Below are 24,289 nucleotides of genomic sequence, written 5' to 3'. Positions count from 1 at the left end.
CCTACCATGGTGGCCTCATGGGGGACTCTGCTCTCATCTTTAACCCTCCTTCTAATGCACAGATATATGCTCTTTCTCATTACCCAACAACAGAGTTGAAATTAAACTATGGCTTTTAATGGAATTTATTAAAATGTGGGGGTTCTGTAAAGAGGTACAGCATAGAGAATGGTTTATAATCACATGAACCCAGGCCTGCCCTACAGTCCATTACTACCAGGTCAGCTTCTGCCTGGCCACTGTCCACATGTAGCCTATGAAGCCAATTCCCTCCTCTACCTCTTCAGCAAATATATCTTGAATGTCTGTAATGTTCCAGGTACTGTCATAAACACGGAAGATTAGTGGAGACTAAAGCAGACATGGTGCAACCCTCATGGAGTTTAAAGTCTAGAACTGAAACAAATGAACTAAACTGAACAGATGATGACATAATCAAATGTTATTGGTTACAAAATGTCCTAAGTGCTATAAAGCAAAAATTGTGGGATGCCCTGTAAAGTCTGATTGAGGGAGCTAATTGTCCAATGAAGCTACTTTGAGCAATTGATATTTACCTTGGGATTGAAGGCTGGGAGAGAATTAGCCCAGTGGAGAGCTGGGCAGAGAATATCTCCAGCCCCTAGGCAGCAGTGACTGCAGGTGTGAAGGATCTGTTGGAGAAAGGAGCTAGGGATGACCAGTGGCACTCAAATGAAGGGAGTAGGGGCCGAGTGGTGCAAGTTGAGACTGTCAGGGAGACAGAGAACCATCCCATGTAGGCACCTGAAGGTTGTGGTAAGGATTTGAGCTCTTATGCCAAATGTAATCAATTGCGATGAAGGGTTTTGAGCAAGGGAGTGAATAGCATGTTTTGACACATAGTTTAAAAACATGTGGAGATTGAACAGAAGAGGGTTGAAAAGGCATTCTGATAGCTAGTGACTTTCCCAATAGTGTAAGGAAGAAATGATGGTGGCCCAGACCATGAGGTTGGCAAAAGAAATAGAAGTGTCAGTCTCAAGGTATCTTTAGAATTCAACCAATGGAATCTAATGTTAGATTACATAGGGGATTAGGAGAGAGGGGACTCAAGGTAGAGGGGGTCAAAGAAGGCTTCCAGTTAGTTGATTTGGGCAGCTTGGCATGTGAGCTGATATCTGGGCACTGATAAGAGAAGCAGACAATAATCTGTATGTCTCCAAAGTCTAAGTTCAGTCAGTTCAGTTCAGTTGCTCAGTCGTGTCCGACTCTTTGTGACCCCATGAACCTCAGCACGCCAGGCCTCCCTGTCCATCACCAACTCCTGGAGTCCACCCAAACCCATGTCCATTGAGTCGGTGATGCCATCCAACCATCTCATCCCCCGTCGTCCCCTTCTCCTCCTGCCTTCAATCTTTCCCAGCATCAGGGTCTTTTCAAATGAGTCAGCTCTTCGCATCAGGTGGCCAAAGTACTGGAGTTTCAGCTTTAACATCAATCCTTTCAATGAACACCCAGGACTGATCTCCTTTAGGATGGACTGGTTGGATCTCCTTGCAGTCCAAAGGACTCTCAAGACTCTTCTCCAACACCACAGTTCAAAAGCCATCAATTCTTCGGTGCTCAGCTTTCTTTATAGTCCAACTCTCACATCCATACATGACCACTGGAAAAACCATAGCCTTGACTAGACGGACCTTTGTTGACAAAGTAATGTCTCTGCTTTTTAATATTACTTGACCTTAAATATTCCACCTTAGAAGCATCAGCAACCTCAGTTTAAACCCTATTCAATTCGTTTTTTAAAACTTCCAACCTGATGAGTCTCAGTCTCACCTATGAGCACCCCATTACATCAGTTTAACAAAATATTAATTCTGTGTTGGGCTTCCTCTTTAAGCAATTACCAGTATATACAAGTAATAAATCTTATCCATTCAGGTGTTCATTCATTTAATCAAGAGAGAAATAGTTTATCATAGTGACTGAGAGCAGGGTCTGTAGGTTGAAATCCCACCTCTGCCACTTAGTAGTAAAGGGGCTTTGGACAACTTCCTTAAAGTCTAGAACTGAAACGAACAAATGTTATTAGTAGTTATAAATTAGTTACAAAATGTCAAATGTTATTAGTTATAAAATGTCATAAGTGCTATAAATCCAAAATTGTCGGGTGCCATATGAAGTCTGATTGAGGGAGCTAATTTGAACTGGGGCAGTCAAATGACTATTTAATACTCTCAGCAATATAATCACTGTTTCCTTATCTGTGAAGTGAAGATAACTCTAGTATCTACCTCAGAGAGCTATCCTAAGGCATAAGTGAATTAATTGTATGTATTTTTCAAACAGTTTGACACTTATTAGTACACAGATGGTATTAAAAGTTGCCATTGCTCTTCATTAATTCAAGTTTTACTGAAAACTTCTCACTGTTCTATGCTGCTTGGCAAAGTAGAAATCCAGGCAAAAACTTTTGTTTCTTCTAATCAGGCAGATTTGATGTCAAGCCTTTGTTCTCTTACTTAACTAACCTCTCTGAACTCGTTTTCTTACCTGAGGGCAATAATACCCACCTTGAGTGGTTATTATGAGGATGAAATCAGAAATCTGTGTAGGGCCCGTATCTAGTGGATGCCCAGTGAACATTAGTTTCCTTCCCTTCTGAAAAGAACTTTCCCCACCTAATTTAAATTGTGCATCTCCACCCTCTGCCCCTAAAGAAACTCCAGTGGGAAGAAGATAATTTTGAACCCTTTATAGGCTTACTGTTCATGAGTGAAGTTCATTTGTTTTTCTTTTGTCAAAAACTACACTTTCTTGCCCTTTTCAGCAATTGATGGGAATGTGAATGTGGACATCTAACATCCCTAAGGAAACGGTCCACAATGATTCTAATTGGTCCCCTAAGCTTCATGTTTTCCACTGCTGTCAGACCTTTTCCCAAGACCATAACCCACTTCCTCTTCCTGCACCACTACCACCTTGAGCAATCAAAGTAAGAAAACACGGACTCCAGCCCACAGAAAACACTGTTGGTTGTCCTGGAAAGCCCAGTTTGCCAAGGTCTTTATTTTCAAAGCTGACTACTTGGTTTTCTCTGGCACAACAGTGCTGGTGGCATTTTGCTTCAGACGCCTGTCCCTCCTGCCTGTGGTCCTTGCGGTGGCCTTGCCCTGGGTTGTTAGTACCCTTCTCTCTCTGGACTGCATGAGCCCTTTGCATCTTGATATAAAGTTGCCTAAGGTGGTATGTTTGCTTCAAGACCAGTTGCATCTCAAGACTTGTTTCCAATGTAGAGTGAAAACTTTGTCTTATTCCAGGGTATGGAAAATTTTCACCCACAGATTCCTGAAGAAGTGTCTTTTCCCTCAGTCCCTGGAACCTCACTTATTCTACACTATGGCTGGCCCTAAGTTGATGATTTACTACAAAGACTTTCCTGCCAATAGGCTTTTAGGGGACTATTGGGGTAATATAGACTATCCATGAAGATAAAGACTAATGCATGTGACTATCAACAGCAAAAGAAAAACAAGACTAACAGGGTGTCTTTGGATTTCAGGGAACAGATCCGTCAAGGGCTAGAAGAACTCCAGAAGGTTCTGCCAGGAGGAGACACTTACATGCATGAAGGATTTGAAAGGGTAACTTTAAAAAAAGTTGTTGTTGTTGTTGTTTTTTAAAGAGTTTTAAACTCCAAATATAGATTGTGATATAGAAACATCAACACAGGGATGGCTGATGAGATGAGACACATGTTTTAACGGAACTGAGCCACACTCGATGGCAAGAGTAAAAAAATTTCCCGTAAGTGTGTACCCAATAACTCCATCCAAAAGAGCTGAGTAAATGAAATTCCTTCCTCCTTCCCTGACATTGGATGAAGAATCTCAGCTAATGCTTAGCTGATGCTCATGAATCATGCCACACACAAGTCCTCTCTATTCCCAGGGTAACCTTTGCTATATATTTCTTCAGAGGTTGAGACAGAATTTCATCATTTCAGTCTAAAAGAAAAACAAGTTCCAGTCTATTAGAAGTAAGATATTGATCCAAGATAACTTTAGATGAATGTCATCCATTGATATTTGAGTGAAACCTGGGTGAATTACATAAAGAATCAAGACTGACCCAGGACTGTGGATCCAACATCAGAGACCACTACCCACTATGGCATTTATAGTAGCAAAGAGTAGATATGTCTAATGACTTTTTCATGTGTTTTTCAGGCCAGTGAGCAGATTTATTATGAAAACAGTCAAGGTAAGACTATATTCTGAATTACCATTATGACTAACTTTTTTTCTGTGTTTCCTTCTGAAAAATTACCTCAGTAATTTCCTGTTTCAAAAGACACATATGATATTGCTTCAGATCCTTGAACACACACTTCATCACAGAGAAGGAACACATAGAAAGATGGCATGTACCAGGTCAAATTCTACTGCTCTGATGATTCCCAAAAAAGTTATATAAAAGTAATTAAGATCTCATTATGGGCCACAGTCTGTAATACTCATGACCAATTTTGCATGTTGAATTCATCAAGTTAATAAATACTTGGATGAGTTAGTGAAGTCTTGGATTTTTATGTCAAATTTAATTTTCTTGTCCTTCTCTGAGCTCCAAGCCTCTTCACCATCGTGATTGGATATGATTTTAGATTAAGATACCAGTTTGGCTTAATCGTTCCTTCATTTAAATGGGGAAAGGGCATGAAATGCACTTGCTAGTGTGCTTAGCACATAGAAATAATATTTATTATTATTTTAGTCACTATACTATTACTACCCTGTCTTTCATGGGTAACATTTCTCTATCTGAGGCAAATCTCCAAAAAGAGAGTCAGCACTACAGTAGGGACTTTTCTCCCAGACATGCAGAGGTGTCCACTTCCTATTTTACTCTAAACTGCAACAAATAAGACAGACCCAGTATCTATAGCAACACTTGTTAATATAAAGACATCATCAGCAATGGTGGCTCAGATGATAAAGAGTCTGCCTACAGCGTGAGACACCCGGGTTGGATCCCTGGATAGGGAAGATCCCCTGGAGAAGGGAATGGCCACCCACTCCAGTATTCTTGCCTGGAGAATTCCATGGACAGAGAAGCCTGGTGGGCTACAGTCTATAGGGTTGCAAAGAGTTGAACACCACTGAACAACTAACAAACAATGTTACTAGAAGTTTCTAAATCATTGACAGAATTCTAGTAAGTTCTGACGCCTGCTGTAATACTTCTAGTCAACTTGTGAGTCATGATGACTGTTACTGTTTGCCAAACTCTTGAAGGTGTGCAGCATGCAGTCAAGGACAGCATGTGAGCAAGACATCTGGATGGCCCGGTGGTCAAGTTTGCCCTCAGGTCTTGGCAAGAGTCAGGTGGACTGTTCCTAGGAAATAGTCATGTGTGAGTCCCTGTAGCTACCTGCAGCTATCAGTCCAGTGACCAATTTACCAGGTATGGTCTTTTTTAAAGACAAGACTTAGCAACCCAGAAACAAAACATGTTCCCCCTTAGAGTCTGTCCCACATTCTTCTTCATGCTGGAGCTACTTGCAGTCTCAAAAGAAAAGCTGATTCTCACAAACTGAATCTCAGATGGTGCAGCTTCAAAGAGATGGACTCCCAGGGCTGAGGGGATTTTCTCCGTGTGGCCGGATGAACTGAGTGGGTCTGTGTTGTTTGACCAGGATACAGGACAGCCAGCGTCATCATAGCTCTGACTGATGGAGAACTCCATGAGGACCTCTTCTTCTATTCAGAGAGGGAGGTAAGAGACAGCCTGGCCTGTGTCTGACATAGAAACAGGGCTTCTTCCTTCTGAAATGGGCTGCAGTCTCTCTACTTGGGCAAAATGATAGATTTTCTTTGTAAAATCCCCAGATAAAATAGAGTCCCATATGTGAAAAATAATAACAGTTTATTTTTAAAGTGAATCCACATGTCTCACACATGGTGGGTATTTTTCCCTTTTACAAAATATTTGCATATTACTTTGGGGGATAAAATATATCTGTCATGCCTTTCTTTACTGAAAGCAGTTTTGAAATACTATGTATCATTTTTCAACAAATCCATCGGTACTATTTTTCTTTCATTTCTACTAAAAACAGGAGGGGAAAGAATTACTTGAAATATGTAAGAGCCAATTTTGTCAAAATGTATTAATCACTGAAATTCTTACTAAGAGTCAAAGCTGAATATTAACTGATGACAAAGTAAATTGCAAGCTCTCCTTCAATATTCCTTTTTTCCTTTTCTTTATGCTCTTGAAAAGTGGTCCCCAAAGCAATTAAAGGAATTCTTTTGAAATGAAGCTTTCAATTTGTGTAAAGAGATTCAGAAAAAGAGGTTTGTCTAGGACATGAAAGTGATGTTTATATTTAGGAAATTCTTTCCTTTCAAATGTCACATTCGAGCTATATGTATAAGTCACCCAAGGAAACCAGTTCACCATAGAAATGTATTGAAGCCTCATTAGTGACAAAGGCTCATTCAGGACAAGCTCAAAAGAAACACAATAAGAAGAAACACAGGCAGGGAGGAAGGGAGATGCCAGCCTCTTGATGAGAAATCAGAGCATTACCCTTGCCTGAAGCTCTTGACTACTATTTAATTTAAATTCAGCCTTCTCCACAAGCCGGAAGTATATGTTCATTCATTCATTCATTCACTTGCTATTTACTTAGAGTTTGACCCGTATGGGCACTTTGCTGGACTAGAGAAACACTGGTGAGTAAGACACAGTTGCTGCACTCAAGGACTTTACCATGTAATAACGTTCAACCTTTTGAAGCCTCTGTTGGCAAAGGGCATGAGGATATTAAGTAGGTGAACACACTACTGTCCCCCATCCCTAACTTGTACAAAATTCTCAGTGGGCAGACACATGAGTAAATTATGACAGATGCTCCTTGAGCATCTGGGAAACAATATATTCCTATATGAAAATATATTCCTATATAGAAATTCCTAACTTTAGAAAAAGTTGAAACTAACTATATAATAGGAACACAAAATGGTTTATCTAGATGCAAAGTAGCAATCAAAGTAAAAACCCTAATAAGGAATTAGTGACTATAAAATAAATGATAAGTGACAGGCTTAAAATAGGGATTAGTAGAAAAGAATTTTAGGTATGGCACATGCAAACTTAGAAAAATATTTGGAGTGCCACTGCCAATAGGAAGAGGGTGTCTGAAACAGAGAGATAAAGTTCAAGATACAGAAAGAAAATGAACCTTTCCATTTTTGATAATTCTATATAAAGCCCTGCTAGAGGAGAAATGTCATATAGAAGTTGCTGCAGATAAGGCTGGGGCTAGACTGTATCTAAAAGTTAATTTTATCCTGAAAGCAGCAAGAAATATTTCTAACTTGAAGGTAAAAAGATGTATGTTTCTGTCCCTTCTAAAATGCAGGGTTAATCATAAGTGGGTTGGAGTAGTAAGAGAGGGGGATAAAAGGACACCATTGAAATCAATATGCATATATTGGGCACCTATTATATGTTTCCTATCAATTATTTATTAATTTCCTACTGTATTGACATATACCAAGGAATTACAAATTTTGTTTTCTATTCTGAAACAAACAACCTAGAAAACCTGGAAGAGTCTTTAATAAATCAAATATTAAAACCAAGCCAAAATCTGTATATTATTCATTATGTTGCCCTCTCAACACTTAATTGTAGAGAAGGTCATAGGTTCACCCACTCAAATATGGACTGCAATTCCCATACCATTGACTCTGTGTCTTTGGGAATAAAAAAACCCTTATTCACAAAGGTGCTGACATTGGTGCACATCTGTATTGTTCTAGGCCTCATGTGAGGAGCTCTGCATATGTTATCTCATTTAATCCCCCAAACACTTCACAGAGCTAAGTCAAGCATCAAACACAGGTATATCAGGTTCCAAAGATCACAACCTTGCTGTCAGAGCATGATGCCATTACAAAGGAAGAACCTATGTCAATAAAAATCCATCAGAGGAACAGAAAAGATAATTATTTCCCCAGAATATTTAATATGACTTAGCTTACAGTTTCCTTTTCCTCCCTTCATCATTCAAAGTTTCTCATCAAGACTCTACTTCTGTGGATCTTTCTCAACACTTCCCATTAGACTAATCACTCCCTTCGCATCTACCATATTGAGTTAGAATGTGATGTTCACTGGAGTATTGACTCTTCAGGGACAGGGACTGCCCTCTCCGTTATGGTACCTGGCGCACAGTAGATGCTCAGTAAATACCTGGTTATTGCAATTAGTCTGGCTGATCCAAAAGGACTACATTTGCCACTGCTTCTCACTCTAATGTCATTGTTTCATTGGCCTAGGCGAACAGATCCAGAGATCTGGGTGCAATCGTTTACTGTGTGGGCGTGAAGGATTTCAATGAAACACAGGTATGAACATAGATTTCTTCATGCTTGGGAGCATATTAAGCTTGTGAATGATAGAAAACATATGCATTTGGTGGGGAGGGTGCATCAGCAGTGTAAATACCCTTTAGATAGATGATTTTTCCAGGAATGCTAAACAAGGAAGGGAGTCATTGGATGTGTGAGGGATGTGAACCCATTTGCAAATTCACTTGAGGGTCTTCAACACAGAGCATCTAGGCAGCATCCTTCCTAGTTGACTTTTAGTAGATGTTAAATTGCTGAGAAGTCAAAACAGATTGAAATTAACTTGGAAACAGATTGGTTTTTTAAAATTTATTTTGACAAATCTGATTTTCTTATTTAAATGGCAAACATCCCTTTTATCTCATTAAAAACACAATGCATTTTCAATACCCCTCCCATAAATGGAAATAATTGGCCAGCAGGCAGAAAAGTATGTCCAGGTATATATAAGCAAATTGTGAAAATGTGTTAGCAACCTAAAGGGATGTTCTTCATAATTTATTTTTGTTTTGATAACATGGACAATGCTCATGATATGTTGCTAAATGAATAAAATAAGGTAACAAAAACTGTTTTGGGACTAGTACAAATCCACTTTTTTAAAATAAAATATGATATTTGTATAGAAAAAGTATGAATAACTATATATATATCAAATTAACAATAATAGATGAAGGATGAATGGATGAATGGGTAGATAGATAGATGAATTATATGAACTTTTTTTAACACATGAATTATATGAACTTTTTTCTTTTTAACACTCCTGGGTTTTTTGCAATTTCCCAATTATTGTGTGATCCTTTTGCAATCAGTAAAAATCCTGGAACTGACTCTAACCGTGGCAGTCTCAGCACTAGACAGAAATTTGGGAGGAAAAAAGCTCACATATCAGTTTCTCCTTTCTTCAGTCCTCTGCTCCATCAAGCAGAAGCAGCCAAACCAGTCTTAAGGGTTCTTCCCTCAATGAGCAGCTTGGGTCTAAGATAAGGGTCCTCATTCATTGACCTCACCCAACACCAAAGCTTGAATTTATTTTTAAAGTTGCATTGAAAGGAAACCTGAGTCTGTTTGATTCAAATACAGTTGCCAATAGAAATGTGGTTGAATGGGAGAAAAATGAGCCAATGGCCTGCCCCCAAATCCATAAATACATCAACCCAGGCCAAATGTTCATCTTGCTTCGCAATCTTACCCCTGCTTCCATGGAGACAAGCATTAAAACAAACGTAAAAGCTGGAGCCGGCTCTCCGGACCCGCTCCAGAAGGGCGGCTGGTAAGCTCATTATGACTGAGGGCGTTGCAGTGAGGCCCCTGAGCCCAGGCAAGCCCTTCGGTTCCTCCGGGTTCTAAATGAGATGGAGCCCCCTGGACCCAGAGGCTTTTCCCGGTTCTCCGTGTCCGAACCTTACACGTCTCGGTGTGTGTTTGTGTTTGCTGTGTTCTCAGCTGGCCCGGATTGCGGACAGTAAGGATCACGTGTTTCCGGTAAATGACGGCTTTCAGGCCCTGCAAGGCATCATCCACTCAGTGAGTAGAGCAGCCTCCTCTGGGACTGAATACTCCAGCCCTTCCGGCCCCCTGACCTGCTGCCCGGTGCCCCCATCGCCTCTCGCTGAGGATGGTGGTCTTGTTCTTGAGACACACGCCTTTGTATATCTTTGTGTCTGCTGCGTTCCCACTTTTCCCTCCTGCCTTTCACACGGGTTTCTATTCTTCTGTGCCAGTTCTTCACCCTACAGTGGAAAACTAAAAATGGAAGGGAGTCCTGCTCTGGCAGTGAGCCGGACTTCAGGCAGTTCTCACACTGGAAGCACTGTGGCCCATTGCTGTGCTCCTGAGTGACCTCAGCTTGCCCAATCATGACTGACTGTAGCCTCCCTTCAGACCACTGCAGGCTCAACCCCTATCACTTGCTCATCAGAGGTACTTTCCACCAGTGGTTTTCTACCATGGCTGCCCGTTGATGATTATCTGAACAGGAGTTTTAAGATCTTCCCAGGGTGATTTTAAAAGGCTTCTTTTTTTAATATTAAACTTTTATTTATGTAATGAATGAAACTTACCTGGAGTCACAACATAGGTTCTTGTTTCTCTGTTTTTTCATGGCTCATTTGTTTGTTTGTTTTTTAAATATATATAGTTGATTTACAATGTTGTGTTAGTTTCAGGTATATATACAGCAAAGTGATTCAGTTACACACACACACACATATTCTTTTTCAGATTCTCAGATTCTGTTTTCTTATATGTTATTACAAGATATTAAATATTGTCCCCTATGCTATACAGTAGGTCCTTGTTGGTTATCTGTTGTATATATAGTAGTTTATATATGTTAATCCCAAGCTCCTAATTTATACCTCCCCTACTTTCCCTTTTGGTAACCATAAATTTGTTTTCTATGTCTGTGGGTCTGTTTTTGTTTTGTAAATAAGTTCATTTGTATCATTTCTTTAGATTTCACATTTAAGTAATATCATATATTTGTCTTTTGTCTGGCTTACTTCACTTAGCACGAAAATCTCTAGGTCCATCCATGTTGCTGCAAGTAGGATTGTTTCTTTTTCATAGCTGAGTAATAGTTCAACCTTACTGTAAAATATGAGGGTTTCCATGTTCCCCAGGGTTTGCACAATCACCAGCCCTCTTTTCCATCCCAACCTGGTTTTTTTTTTTTTGTTTTTTTAATCATTCCTTTCCTATCAGTGATTTCTCCAGATGGTTAAAAACAGGATTCAGGCCTGGTCATGAATCCTGTGGCAGCTCAGAGGTGAACTGTTCTGAAGAGGAGACTTCATGAGAAGCTGAGCAGACCTGAATTCCTAAAAGACCAAGGACGGGTGATGGATAGCTCCAGAGAAGAGATAACATGACCTCATCCCAAAGAATGGAAAGGAGCAAACATATTTTGAGGACAGTAATCTGTCTGGGAGAGTCTGAGTAAAGGAGTCAGGAGTAATGAGAAATAAACTAAGACATTGGGTTGGAAGCAGATTGATGAGAGCCTGGAGGAGTTTTAACTCCAACTTAGCATAATCACTGAAGCATTTGAACATCTAACAAGTGATATTTAAGAAGAGAATCTGATAGCAGTGTCTCTGCATGTAAAAAGGATATTGGGGGGCCCCAGAGGCAGGAGCCCAGTCGTGAGGCTACTGTAGAAGTCCTTTCTTCAGATGACTGGGTTCTAAACAGGGACAACTCTTACTTGCTCATCATTCAGGAGTTGGTTCCTCCCCAAAGAATCTGAGTATTTTTATCTGTATAAATTGTGTTGTCTGACTGTTTCAGCCTCAGCAACTTATTTAAGCTCAGCATGAGCTCCGATGTTTGTAAAGCTCTTCCTACCCCTCCAGTAGAAATCACTCCAAAGATGTTTAAGAAACTTTAGTAAAACTGTCTTCCAAAAAGGGAAAAAATAATTTGAGACTCCAAACTTTTAGCTGAATGATAGCATTCTTGTGAGTTTTTATCTGGGAGTTATGCTGGTGGTTTCCATCCTTCCAATACTTGAAACCCATGTTTATTGCCGTTGTTAATTCATTTGCTTGGACAGAAAAATGAGGACAAACACAGCACAGCTCATCTTTCTCAAGCCAGACAAAAACAATTAGGGCCTGAAAGTTGACTGACTAATTTTAAGAAGTGGATTCATTTCTCCTTCTGGATACTGAAAAGAAAACTCTTGTATCCCCTCTCCCCATCTGAAGAATCTTTTTCAGCTTGTTTCCATGGATGTTGTTTTGTGGCTAGTTATTTTCTCATAATAAAGTAGGACTGGGCTTAATTATCCAGAATAGTTGCAGAGCAGCTTTCAAAAGCTCAAATAGTTCATGAAGTTCTAGATCCACCATGACCTTCTTTTTTTATTGAGGCAGAGTTGATTTGCAATATTAGTTTCAGGTGTACAGCCTAATGATTCAATGTTTTTATAGATTATACTCTGTTTAAAGTTATTATAAAATACCAGCTAATTTCCTGTGTGGTACAATATATCCTTGTAGCTTATTTATTTTATACAGTGGTTTGTACCTCTTACTAGTGGCCTTGTTTTTAAATCCCCAATCAAGATGCACGGGCTAATATTTATTCATTCCTCTAATATGCATTGAAAACTTTTTATGGTAGACTCTGGCCATTTGGTTATATGTAAGCAGATAGAGACCCTATCCTGGTGGAGCTTATAATCTAGTGGGAAGATTATAAAAAAACAACTCAATAAATAAACATGTATAATTTAAATTATGATGCATGGTATATAGAAAGTAACATCCAACTGAGATTACGAGTAAAGTGGTTGGCAAAGAACTCAGGCTCCGTTGAAGAGATCGCCTCAGAGTGAAATGGAGTTGTTCATTGGAAAAGCATGGATACAACATTCTTGGCAGAGCAGAACCCTAAGAAGGTATATAACACAATTGAAGAAGAGTGGGGCTTGGATGGTAAATGACAGAAGATGAAGGTCTGCCCACTTATAATGGTGGAGGAGGGAAATTGAACCCACATCTGGGTCCATAGAGTCTGCTTTTTCCACAATACTGGGCTGTGAATGTCTGAGGAAATGGAAAATCACTGGATTATAGGGAACTGATTATCAAAGGCATGGATGCAGCAAGTCCCTGGATTCTCTGCTTCCTCAATCTGACTCCTGTGTTTTGGTCTTTCTACTATTCTTCAATCCTCTCTACTTTAAGGAGCAAGTACTCAGGTTTTGTGCAATCTGTTAGTTCAGAGTGCTTTCACTTGTTTTTGTTCAGAGTGCTTTCACTTGTTTTCCATTTTAATCTCCCATCAGTGGGATACAGGGAATAGGCAGAGAGAAAAGCTTGTAATTTATTTTGTTACCAAACATTGTGCCTTTTTCTTGTTTAATATTACCCCATTTAAAAATCACAACAGCCCTGTGCAGGAAATATTCCTATTTTACAGATGAAGAAACTGAGGCTCAGATACCCTGCACAAGAGCACACAGCTCTAACGGGGAGATCAAGTTTGGAACCCAAGTACATGACTCTAGAGCTCAGCTTTCTCCCACCTCAATTTCCTTAGAAAGGTTAAAAATAAGAAGTCATCATTTAGTGAATTCTTAGCTGTTAGGCACAGTGAAAATCATTTTACATAGTCATCTCATCAAATGCTCACCCCCACCATTTAATGTAGATATTATCACTCCTTCCATAGAAGCAGATACCCTAGGCACAGAGAGATTAGCTAACTGGTCCAAGATTGCACAGCAGTGGGCAGTGATCCAGAATAGACTCAGTTCTGTCTCTAAGGTCCATAACAAGATGACCACAGCACTTAATGAATGATGTGGGTAGGCCGGGAAGCAGCTCCATTTCGGAGAAGAGGACCCTGAGGACCAAGAATGTGAAATGACTTGACACAGTTCACAGAGTTTATAGCAAAGACAAGACCAGAGTCCAGGCAGGTGCTCTGGTGTGAGTGCACCATTGGTGGGCAGGAGACTCTTTGCCATTTACTATTAGGTAGAGAGCACCTCTGAAAATCTCAGTTTCTGCCTGATGGATGAAATTTCATTATTTTGAAAGGCTGGCAGCTTGCCACAACTGAAAGAAACATCTTTACTTTCACACTTGCTCAGGACTCTACCTCAGAGGACAGAATTCCTTCTTGTTTTTGCAGAATTCAGTTGATAAAATTATAGAACAAAATTTAGAAGGTTGGAAGATTAGGGCCCTTTAAGCCAGTAAAACTGTAAAGGAAGAAACTATTTCTTTGCCTTTTCTTATTGTGGCTTTCTCTGGGAGTTTCCATTGACCACAACTGGTGAATGCAGCGCCAGCCCTCAAGTGAAAAATATGAAGCAAAGGTCCAGCGAGGCTCCTGGGTCTTTGTTTGCCTTTTCAAAAGTGCTGCAGGCAGTGAAATGGGAACCTGCATGAAAGCTGGGTTCGGATAACACTGAAGTGGGTCTGCAGCTTTGAATCCTAACGCTTGACCTGGTTACCATGATGCCAGCTCCTCCTCCCACTGCCCCCACTTCTCGTGCTATCAAGGGCGGTGCCTAGAATCAAGCACACTTGGTCTCTGAGAAGAACCCAGTCACTGGTACCAAACTATATCCATCCAGGAGCATTTCTCTAGGATAAATATTTAAGCCTGGATAGGGCTTCCTACTAATTCAAGGGGTGAGTCAGTGCCTAGAGCATTCTGAATGTTTGATCAACTATAAACAAGTATTGAGCAAACATGACTATATTTGAAAGGATTTCTTGCAAGTTATAGCACTAACATCCTTGTTATCAAGGAAGCTGTAAGAACTAGTGAAACTGAGCACTGGATCTATTCCATGGTGTATATATATTTATTTTATTTTTGGTAACCACATCATGTGCTAATTTCTCCCTTCCCCTTATGGGAATGCGAAAGCCCCTTGTCCAGTCCAACTGGAGCTTTGACAAAAGGTAAAGACCATCTTCCTGGCTTCCCACCCATCTACTCTTCCAAGATCCCACAAGGGACTGCTAAGGGTTTTTTCCCAATCAAAAGCTAAATCCCTGGGGTTTCCCTGGGGTTCCAGTGTTTAAGACATCACCTTCCAATGCAGGGGGCATAGGTTCAGTCCTTGGTCAGGGAGCTAAGATCCCACATGCCTTGTGGCCAAAAAACCAAAACATAAAAAACAGAAGCAATACTGAAACAAATTCAATAAAGACTTTAAAAATGGTCCGCATTAAAAAAAAAAAAAAATAGTATCTGCATCACATTCCTGTAGTCCTACAAAGTACCTGACTTAACTGAACCAGCTCTTCTTCCAGGGCTAGCAGAAGGGGAGATTCATTTCAGCAGCAGCCCTTCTCTTAAATCAGCTGTGTTTGTGAAGGAAGAAACGGCCTTCTCCACCTTTGCCCCATCTAAATCCTGTCTGGAGTTCTGTCTCAACTTCAAGGCTCTGCTCCCATCCTCTCTTTTCTGTGGAGCCTGCCCTGATCTCTCCTGCACCTTGAACTCTCCCTGCCTTGAGCTCCACTGATGCTAATTGTTGGCATCACTTGCTTGGCACTTGCCTTTCCTCCTGGTCAGTTGCTGAATTGTGTAGCCGCAGAGCCTGCCCCCTTTGTCATATTCCCTCTGTGGCGTCGAGTGCGGGGCTGAGCATAGGAATTCATTGCAAAGAGGCGCCGAGGACTACAGAGTGTTCATGACCTACGAGGCACCACACGTGGGCAGTTTCGTGGCTCTATTCCTTGTAAAATTCTCTTAGCCTTTCCCTACCCTTTTCCAAGACTGTATCTATAAAAGATGGCATTTTGTGCTGCATTCACATTAGCAGGCCTGGAAGCATAGATAGAATTAATTGTAGTTTTTGTGGTGGGTGGAAAAGCTTTTTAAAAAATCATTTGCCTCAGCAGTCATTAATTAGACTTTACAGACATTCAGGTCAGGCATTTCAGCTAAGCTATTATTTCTATTTAACTCAGTAAAGAATCCTAACGTAATAAAAATTCCCATTACTTAAATAGGCTGAAGAAATTGCAGGCAGGTATGTTCAGTTAATCCTCAGGTCAACCCCACAGCCTCCAGCTCCTTCTCCTATATCTAAGAATCTGTTAAGACTTATTGTAAAAGCAACAGCAGAATTTAGACAAAATCCAATGAAACACTGCAGGGTTCAGCTCCCCAGGAGGGCCACTGACTTTGCCGGTATTCATGAGATCAACAAGCTCATCTTACTAAATAAACCTTGTCTTGGAGTTCACAGTTATCTGAGCTTTCCTTCTGAAAACAAGAGAGGAAAGTGGTTTCATAGAAAAAAGATGAATTTCCTCAGTTTCAAAACCTTGTTTGTCCCGTGCTCCTTCACACCAGACTCTCCTTGAGTGTGAAACTAAGAGAAGAGTAGTATATATTTAGATAAGCTGGATGCCCCTCTCCAGACAAAAACTCCTGCATGTTTTGAGGATACTTAATAAGCTTTATTGTCTAAAAGTCAGTAATCTCTTAAAAATGTCTTTCTTGCACTTTGGAATATTTACTTGGTATTATGCATGACTATACATAGGAGCCTGGAGGGCTAGGGTCCACAGGGTCACCAAGAGTCAGACACAACTTAGCAACTAAACACAACAGTGACTATACATAAAATCATGTATGAATCCTAGAAAGATCTCTGTCTGTTAGTAAATTTTTATTTTAAATTCAGATTCTGTAGAACTGATAGGAATCTAGGATAATGTCCATAGTTAACAATAAATATATCTATTGATTTTTAAGTGTGGAATGGAATTTACTTAGGAAGGGTGCCTACCTTTTTTTTTTTCAAAATTTTATTAGAGATCAAATAGTTTCAAAATTCGTGGGGGCAAGATTGACAGTTCTGAAGACAAGGATGAGCCAAATATGTGTCCCAAGCTCCCTGACATTCTCTAAAAGCAATATCCTCCAGGCTTATCCAACGTGAATACTGCCATCAGCTATATTATTGTACCTGGGAGTCTGAATCCCACCTCCCAAACATTTACATTTTTGCCAAGTAAAGGGACCACGGCCTTTTATAAAGCAGGCCCATCTAGACCTTACACATGGGGACATAATACACCTACAACATTACTGTCTTAAAATATAAGTCATTTAAAAGGATGAAGGTGAGAAGCAGGCCTGCTGGAAGGGCAGTCTCCATAGACGGTGGTACTTAATAAGAAGAGGGAGATGTCACAAGATGCTGAAACTAGCCTTGTATTCAAAAGACTATAAAAGATTTAAAATTTAATTTAAAAAACCAGAAAAGATTAATGTAATAAAAGATTATATTTATGGGAAAAAAGAAAGGCTGCTATATAATATGCTAAAATGTCAATTAATGAAGCCATGCAGAAAGTGTACCATTTGTTTGTGCAACAAATATTTATTTAGTGCCTACTATGTGCTGGATAAAAACAATTCTCCTTGCCTTCATAGAGGTTGTAGTCTAAGAGAGAAGATAGACAATGACCAACCAATCAAAAAGATAAATATATCATTATAAACCACAGTAAGTCCTCTGGAAGATGGTAATTTATACTAAAATGTGAATGAATACAGAAATATTTCATTGGTAAAATCACCAAGACTTAGGTCACAAAATCCATACTGAATCTGGAGGGTGACAAGGAGAGTGAATTTAAGGGAAATTGCTAAGTTTTGGCTTAGAGAACTAGACAGATGTAATTGGGTGATAGACAGTTAACCACCCACGGGCCAGCCTACTTCAAGCTCCAGGCATCTTCGAAGCAGAATATGCCTTTCATGATAAGTAAGACACTAAAAAACATGCTATCTAGATATGTAGGAGGTAAAGGCCCTTATACCACAAATGGATAAAGGAAACTGGTCTTATATGAACACACACAAAACCCTTCCAACAGGAAATGGCCAAGTAAATAAAGAATGATAGTTTATTAGGGAAGGAGGCAGAGCAATGAGGGGGAAAAATTAGGTATGCTTATGGTAAGGGAGGGATTCATAACAACTCTATGCAAATATTCACAATCTTTAAGGATTCTTGAGAAGGCTCTGCATAAACTCTGAACTTGATGAGAAAAGGCTTCAGAATAAGTAAATAAATAAATAAAGTCCTGAACTAATCCACTATGGGTTTCACTTTAAATATATTAAATAGCTTTTATTACTTGGCAGAGTTATTTTACATCTGTTGCCTCTTTTACTCCCCTAACAATCTAATGAGGTGTTCAAGAGTATCACTACCAGTAACAACATGTGCATTTCTAGAGCTCTTTACAGATTTCCAACATGCTTACCCATATATCTTCTTTTTGAAATCTGCCCAAAAGGTAGCAGGATAACATTATTAGCCATCTTTCAGGCATTTTCAGCAAATAGGATTTAGCAAGAGGCCAGTGGTGAGTGATGAGACAGAAGCAGTTATGAGTGACTGTCTTTGCCCAAGAGTAGTAGCAGTCATAGCAGTTGTAACTGAAGTAAGAGTAACAGCTACCATTGTTTGAGAACTGAGTAAGTGTTAGACGTCCTGCTAAGTGCTTTACTACTAAGGCTGTTCTGAGCCTATTTCTTGGTACCTTGTTTTCATGAAAGGCACTTGTTGGCTGATGGCCCAAGGTCATTAAATAACTATCTATTGACTAATCACATCTGTCTAGTTCTGTCTATAGAACAAAAACCTTGTCAGTATTCCTTAATCTCACTCTCTTCCTCACTCTCTAAGCCAACATTTACCACCTAAGTTCTACTGATTTTACAAATGAAACTTCTCTGAGTTGTTGTCTGTTACTCATTTTACCATCAGACAGCTCTTTGAGGTCAGTGTTTTTCTTATTCTCATTTTACATAAAAAGAAACTGAGATGCAGAAGTTCAATAACTTATCCAAATCCTCTTGGCCAGTAAGTAGTGGGGCTTGGATCTGAACAGAAATCTATTTAAAGTCCAGATCTATTTTTTTCTGTCTCTAGAGCCCAGGTTCCTAAGAATAAATCACCATAGTTGAGGATTTCCAGGTCCTGTGCTATGGACTCTGCCTATAGTATCTCATTTAATCTTCCCAACTCAACAACCTCATGCAGTTGGTGCTGTTCTTATCCCACCATTGCAGATGAGGAAACAGACTCAAGAGAGGTTATGGAACTTGCCCAAGGTCACAGTGCTTATGACTGAGTTGACCCAAGCAATTTGATTCCAGATTCTAAGTTATTAGTATGTTAAACTGTTTCCCAAAATTGGGGTTCAGACAAGTTTAAGGATTTGCCAGGGACCATAAGTCAGACAAGTAGAGGACCAGGGTCAAGACCAGAAACCAACTCCTCGCATTGGTTAGGCTTGAGGCATGTGGTAGTCTTAGCCCAGTCTCCATTAGAGGTCAATTATTCTGTCACCTCTGACATCACCCTGACCCTGTGTGAGTTCTTTCCACTCTGTCTAGTCATTTCCCATCATCTGGTTCCCAGTGCCTGTCTGTACCTCCTCCAAAGGTACCAGTGCCCAGATCGGGGAGGGGTCCTCTGCCTCCCCACACCTATCCAGTCTCCAGTCCCTAGGCTGCTCTGCTGTCTGTTGAAGTTCAGACAGACTGATTACTCTACAGTCTGGGCTACTAATAACCAAAGGACCCCAAATCCACCCCATGCCATTCTGACTTCCTACCTTTTGAAACCAGATATTTCAAACTAATAGAAGCCACAGTCCCAGACAAATCCTGCCCATCCCCCTCACTGATAAATTTTACTCTATTGGCTGCACCGTATCCCTTCCAGATGTTTTATGTTAATATTGGGAAAGCTGTGTTTTTACTGGATTGAATCACTGCACTTGGCTGACATTTTTTGGCCCTTAATACACTCCTTAGATTTATCAGCTAATTGCAGACACTTTGAGAGAATCATACGGCATGTGTTTATTATGACAAAACCTGCAAGTGTGTCTTTGTGGTTAAAGTTTCACGGGTGTTTCCTTTACTGACCCCTGGTTAAGTATTAGAGTTGGTTCAAAAATGTTGCTTCTAAGTCAGGAACGTAACATGGGTGAAAATTTCATTTTTGTGTTATGATGGAGTTTGAGGAATGGAGACAGGATAGATCCAATAGGTCAATTTTCATTCTTGGACTGTTGAAATCTTTAGTTGCAGATGATAAAATGACTTATAAAGGGAGATGGAGGAATTTTATTTAATATGTAAGAAACAGCTTTGTGTTGTTCTAATGTCACTGTTTAATAAATTTCTCCAGTGGGTCAATTCTGTTTCTTCCAATGTGGCCTGGTTGGAGATTTATGCCTGAAGACATGATGAAGGGGGTGGTTGCCTCTCTGAGTCATGGCCACCAGTAGCTAGGATGGCCCTTCAGGCAAGAAGAGCCCAGTGGCAGCAAACTAGGGGGGAGAGGGGAGAGGACAGTCATCACAGTCAGGTAGTGCAGGTGCTATCTGGGGAGGATCTGGATGCAGATCCTGGCAAGCCCCAATCCTAGGATGTTGCTGCATCTAAAGGACTGTATTGACCATTGGAAAGAGGAGGAAGGAAAAGCCAGAAGGGAAACACGGATGCCCAGGATACTTTCTTGGGGGTCCCTCATTCCAAGTCAGAATGTCAGTGAAGGGCTCAGGGGTGATACCAGGTCCCCAGAGCCAGGTATGTGACGAGCACTGACTAACAGAGATGGAGGTGGAGAATTGGGTGCGTGTTATCCCATTCCTGTGAAACAGGGGGAACAGGCTGCACCTGTGCTTGAGGTGCGTGGTAACTGGGTAAGCCAAAGCGAGAGGAAATAAGGCAAGCGCTGACAAAGAGGAACAAATTGCTTTGACTCTGGAATCACATAGAAGCTGAAAACAGATACTAAAATGCCTTTAAATTGTGAAAGAGGCAGAAAGAATGTTCAGGAAAAATAGCTGGAAGTCTGAATCTTAGAATTGTCAAGAAAAAGAAATACAGTTGGCCCTCTGTAGCCTGGGTTTCACATCTGCAGATTCAACCAGCTGGGGATCAGAAATATTTGAAAAAAAATCCAGAAAGTTCCAAAGGGTAAAACTTGAGTTTGCAGCATGCTGGGAACTATTTACATAGCATTTTCATTGTATTATGAAATATAAGCAATCTAGAGATGATTTAAAGCAGTGGCCCCCAACCTTTTTGGCATCAGGGACTGATTTTGTGAGGGACAGTTTTTCCATGAACCAGGGGTGGGGGCAGGGGAATGGTTCAGTGGTAATGCGAGTGATGGGGAGTGGCAGATGAAGCTTCACTGGCTTGCCTGCCCTCGCCTCTTGCTGTGCAGCCCAATTCCTAACAGGCCACGGATGCATACCATTTCCATAGCCTGGAGGTTGGGGACCCTTGACTTAAAGTATATGGAAGAAAGTGTTCAGATACTCCACCATTTTATGTAAGGGGCTTGTGCATCCTCTGACTTTGGTATCCGTGGAGATCCTGGACCAGTCCTCCTGCAGATACTGAGGGAGGACTATGCTGCTTCTTATGACTCTCAGGTATAGAAAATTACCTCAAATACATGGTTGCAAGGGAGCCTCTTTCAGTGAATATATCTGAATGTTTTGTCGTCTGTATATCAGAGAACAATTTTCTGAAGCATGTTGTTCATTTCCTTTCACAATGCTTCTCTATGAGGATGCCCAGATTTCTCTCTGGAATGGGTAAATATTATCTCTTCTGAGAAACTGGTTTGTTTTCATTCTTCAGACTGAGAATCTCATAAATATTGTTTGTCCTCATTTGCTACTAGAAAGCTTAGAATTAAATTTAGGAGCCACTCCTAGCAAGGAAATAAGCTCTTCCCAATGTATTTTGTCTATGCTATTCTCACTCCTTACTTCATCTTCCCCTGATTTTCCCTTTAATCTATTTTCTCCCTTTTTGTAATTTATTATATATTTTGTTTGACTGTATCCTTGTGGCATATGTATCACTTAAGCTGGAACAAAGAAGCATATTTGCTAAATATATCCATTCAAGTTAATGGGTGTTTCCCAATGCTAAAAATGCTTTTTTTCTTTAACAGACTTTACATTTTATTTCACTATTAATTCTTTTAACAAATGCCCCTTTCATAAATAGAGCAATGATCTTCCTCAGCCCTCTGACCCATTTCAATTTCCAAATTAAGTAAGGCCCACCCAAAAAAAGATACTGCAGTATATCACTCAGTATCCTATACTTGTTTTAAATGCTTGGCCAAAATTTTAGAATCCTTATGCAGTAAGCAGTGGGATTTATAAATGGCAGAGAAAAGCTTAAAAGTCAGATACCCTGATTTCGCCAGAAGCCTTTATTATTAACTTCCTGTGCAGTCTTGGGGTTCTCCAGACTCCACTGAACCCTGCAAGACTCACTTGGGGGGTAAAACTACATTTCCATTTAAGTAAGGTCCTCTTAAAGTGTGAGGCACGACAAGCAGCCTTCAAAGACATCCTGTGCCTGCAACATGTTTCCACTTTTTAATGAGAAGGTGACTCTGAGTAATCTGAGCATGCGTCTCTTCTAGAGAATTGGCCATTTCCATCCTATCTCTCTGGTCTTATCTATTTATCACTCATTTTTCTACTTTTTAAGCTTCTTTTGTTCCAGCTAAAGAGGTCTATGCATTTCTAGTTTCTCACCTTTGCAAATGCCACTCCCTGCCAGGACCTTAACCTTCCCCTAACTTACTCCTCCCCACTTGACTGAGTCCCACCCTCAGCACCTACTTCTTCCAGGAAGCCCTTCTCAATTACAGCCCTCAGTGATCTCCCCCATGAACTCGGTAGCTTGTACCATCTGCCCTTTTACCCTGGCACCTATCACATAGAATGGTCCCTTGTTATTTATCTTTTCAAGTGTAGCTCCCATTTCATCTACTGGATGTTAAACCTCTCTATAACTAGGAATGGCCTTTCATAGATTCAATACATATCTGCCAGAACAAATGAATAAATAATTCCTATGGCTTTTGTGGGGCTTCCAGGGTGGTGCTAGTGGTATAAAGAACACACCTGCCAATGCAGGAGACCTAAGAGATGTGGCTTCAATCCCTGGGTCAGGAAGGTCCCCTGGAAGAGGGCAAGGCAGCCCAATCCAGTATTCTTACCTAGAGAATCCCATGGACAGAGGAGCCTGGCAGGCTGCAGTCCACAGGGTCGCAGAGTCAGACGGGACTGAAGCGACTTAGCACGCATGCACATAGCTTTTGTGACACCCAGAACATCTAGCACAGTACTGCTCATAAAATGCTTGACATTAATGATACTAATGAAAATGTAACACTCTACTTACCTACCCACTACAACATAGTGTCCTTGAGCCTTCTGATCTTGGTAGCTAAAATCAAACCCACTTTTCTAACAAAATAAGCTATGCTTTGACTTTGACTTTTTGATTTCCTCTCCTCCTAGATTTTGAAGAAATCCTGCATCGAAATTCTAGCAGCTGAACCATCCACCATATGCGCAGGAGGTAAATTGAAACTAAGTGTTAATTGCTGTCACATGAAAGATGAGATTTCAATTCAGGTCACGTTTACTTCATCAGTTGCAAAGAAGGGCACAAAAGGGGAGGGGGAAAAGAGGAGTCGAAATTGCTAAATTTGCTTCTGGGGCAAATGTCAGTTGTTTGATAGTTTGAAAAAACCTATCCAAATTCTTTCCTTTCATGGAAACTAATTATAGGAATATTACAGAAAGACTGGATTCCCACACACCGCTACCAATACCCCTCTCTGGATACAAGTGGGATCTAACCCTTCATCTTTTTTTTTTTTTTTTAACCCTTCATCTTCATGGCAGCCCTACATCACATCACAGTGATCATAGGCCACCTCTGAAATGTTGACATATTTAATTATTTAACTGGTGCTGAACCTTTTTCCATAACTAATATTTTGATCTTAATTAATTGCCCTATCTGCCAGCCCTTACAGAATGTCAGTAGGCAACTCCAGTTGTCCCTGTCAAGAGCCATATAATTTTGTCATTAATGCAGCAAACCTCTACTTAACAAAGAATCAACCTTCTCTGGGTCACAGTATTTTGTCTGACTGATCAAAATTGGGGTCTTGTTGTTGTTTTGTATTATAACGGACTGTCTAAAACTTCAACCGTGCTGGCTCTCTTTGTATAATTCCTGGCAGTTTCCCCATCATTCTCCTTTTATTTATTTAAAAAGTACTGTTGGGCACCTACTGAATGCCAGGCACTGTGGTAGGTGCTCAAGATTCGAGAAGGATAAACTCTCCGTTATTTCCTGGTGCTCTAGGACCTGGAGTCTTCCACTGTTGAGACCTCACTGTTGACATCATCTTTCTAGTCTCCTAAAATACCAAGTGCCAATTATTAATTTATCGTAGAAAATATATCATGCAACCCTGTAAGTAGTGAGGAAGAACTTTCCAGCTTTTTCAAAAACTGTATAGTTTTATTCCTTATGGCATATTTTATTGATAT

General features: G+C 40.3%; 1 protein-coding gene across 2 annotated transcripts in view; it reads left to right on the top strand.

Annotated features, from left to right (window-relative positions):
- Positions 1–24,289, top strand: part of ANTXR1 (ANTXR cell adhesion molecule 1) — a 251,881-nt gene that overhangs the window by 50,455 nt on the left and 177,137 nt on the right. For both annotated transcript variants that reach the window (XM_061155147.1, XM_061155148.1), the window contains exons 4-9: positions 3,524–3,605; positions 4,191–4,224; positions 5,657–5,736; positions 8,310–8,378; positions 9,831–9,911; positions 23,243–23,303. In XM_061155147.1, coding sequence (XP_061011130.1) covers positions 3,524–3,605; positions 4,191–4,224; positions 5,657–5,736; positions 8,310–8,378; positions 9,831–9,911; positions 23,243–23,303 — 407 coding nt within the window. The remainder of the gene's footprint in view (positions 1–3,523; positions 3,606–4,190; positions 4,225–5,656; positions 5,737–8,309; positions 8,379–9,830; positions 9,912–23,242; positions 23,304–24,289) is intronic.

Source organism: Dama dama, chromosome 11, assembly GCF_033118175.1.
Source record: "Dama dama isolate Ldn47 chromosome 11, ASM3311817v1, whole genome shotgun sequence".
Classification (NCBI taxonomy): Eukaryota; Metazoa; Chordata; class Mammalia; order Artiodactyla; family Cervidae; genus Dama; species Dama dama.
This window is presented reverse-complemented; position numbering and strand designations above follow the sequence as displayed.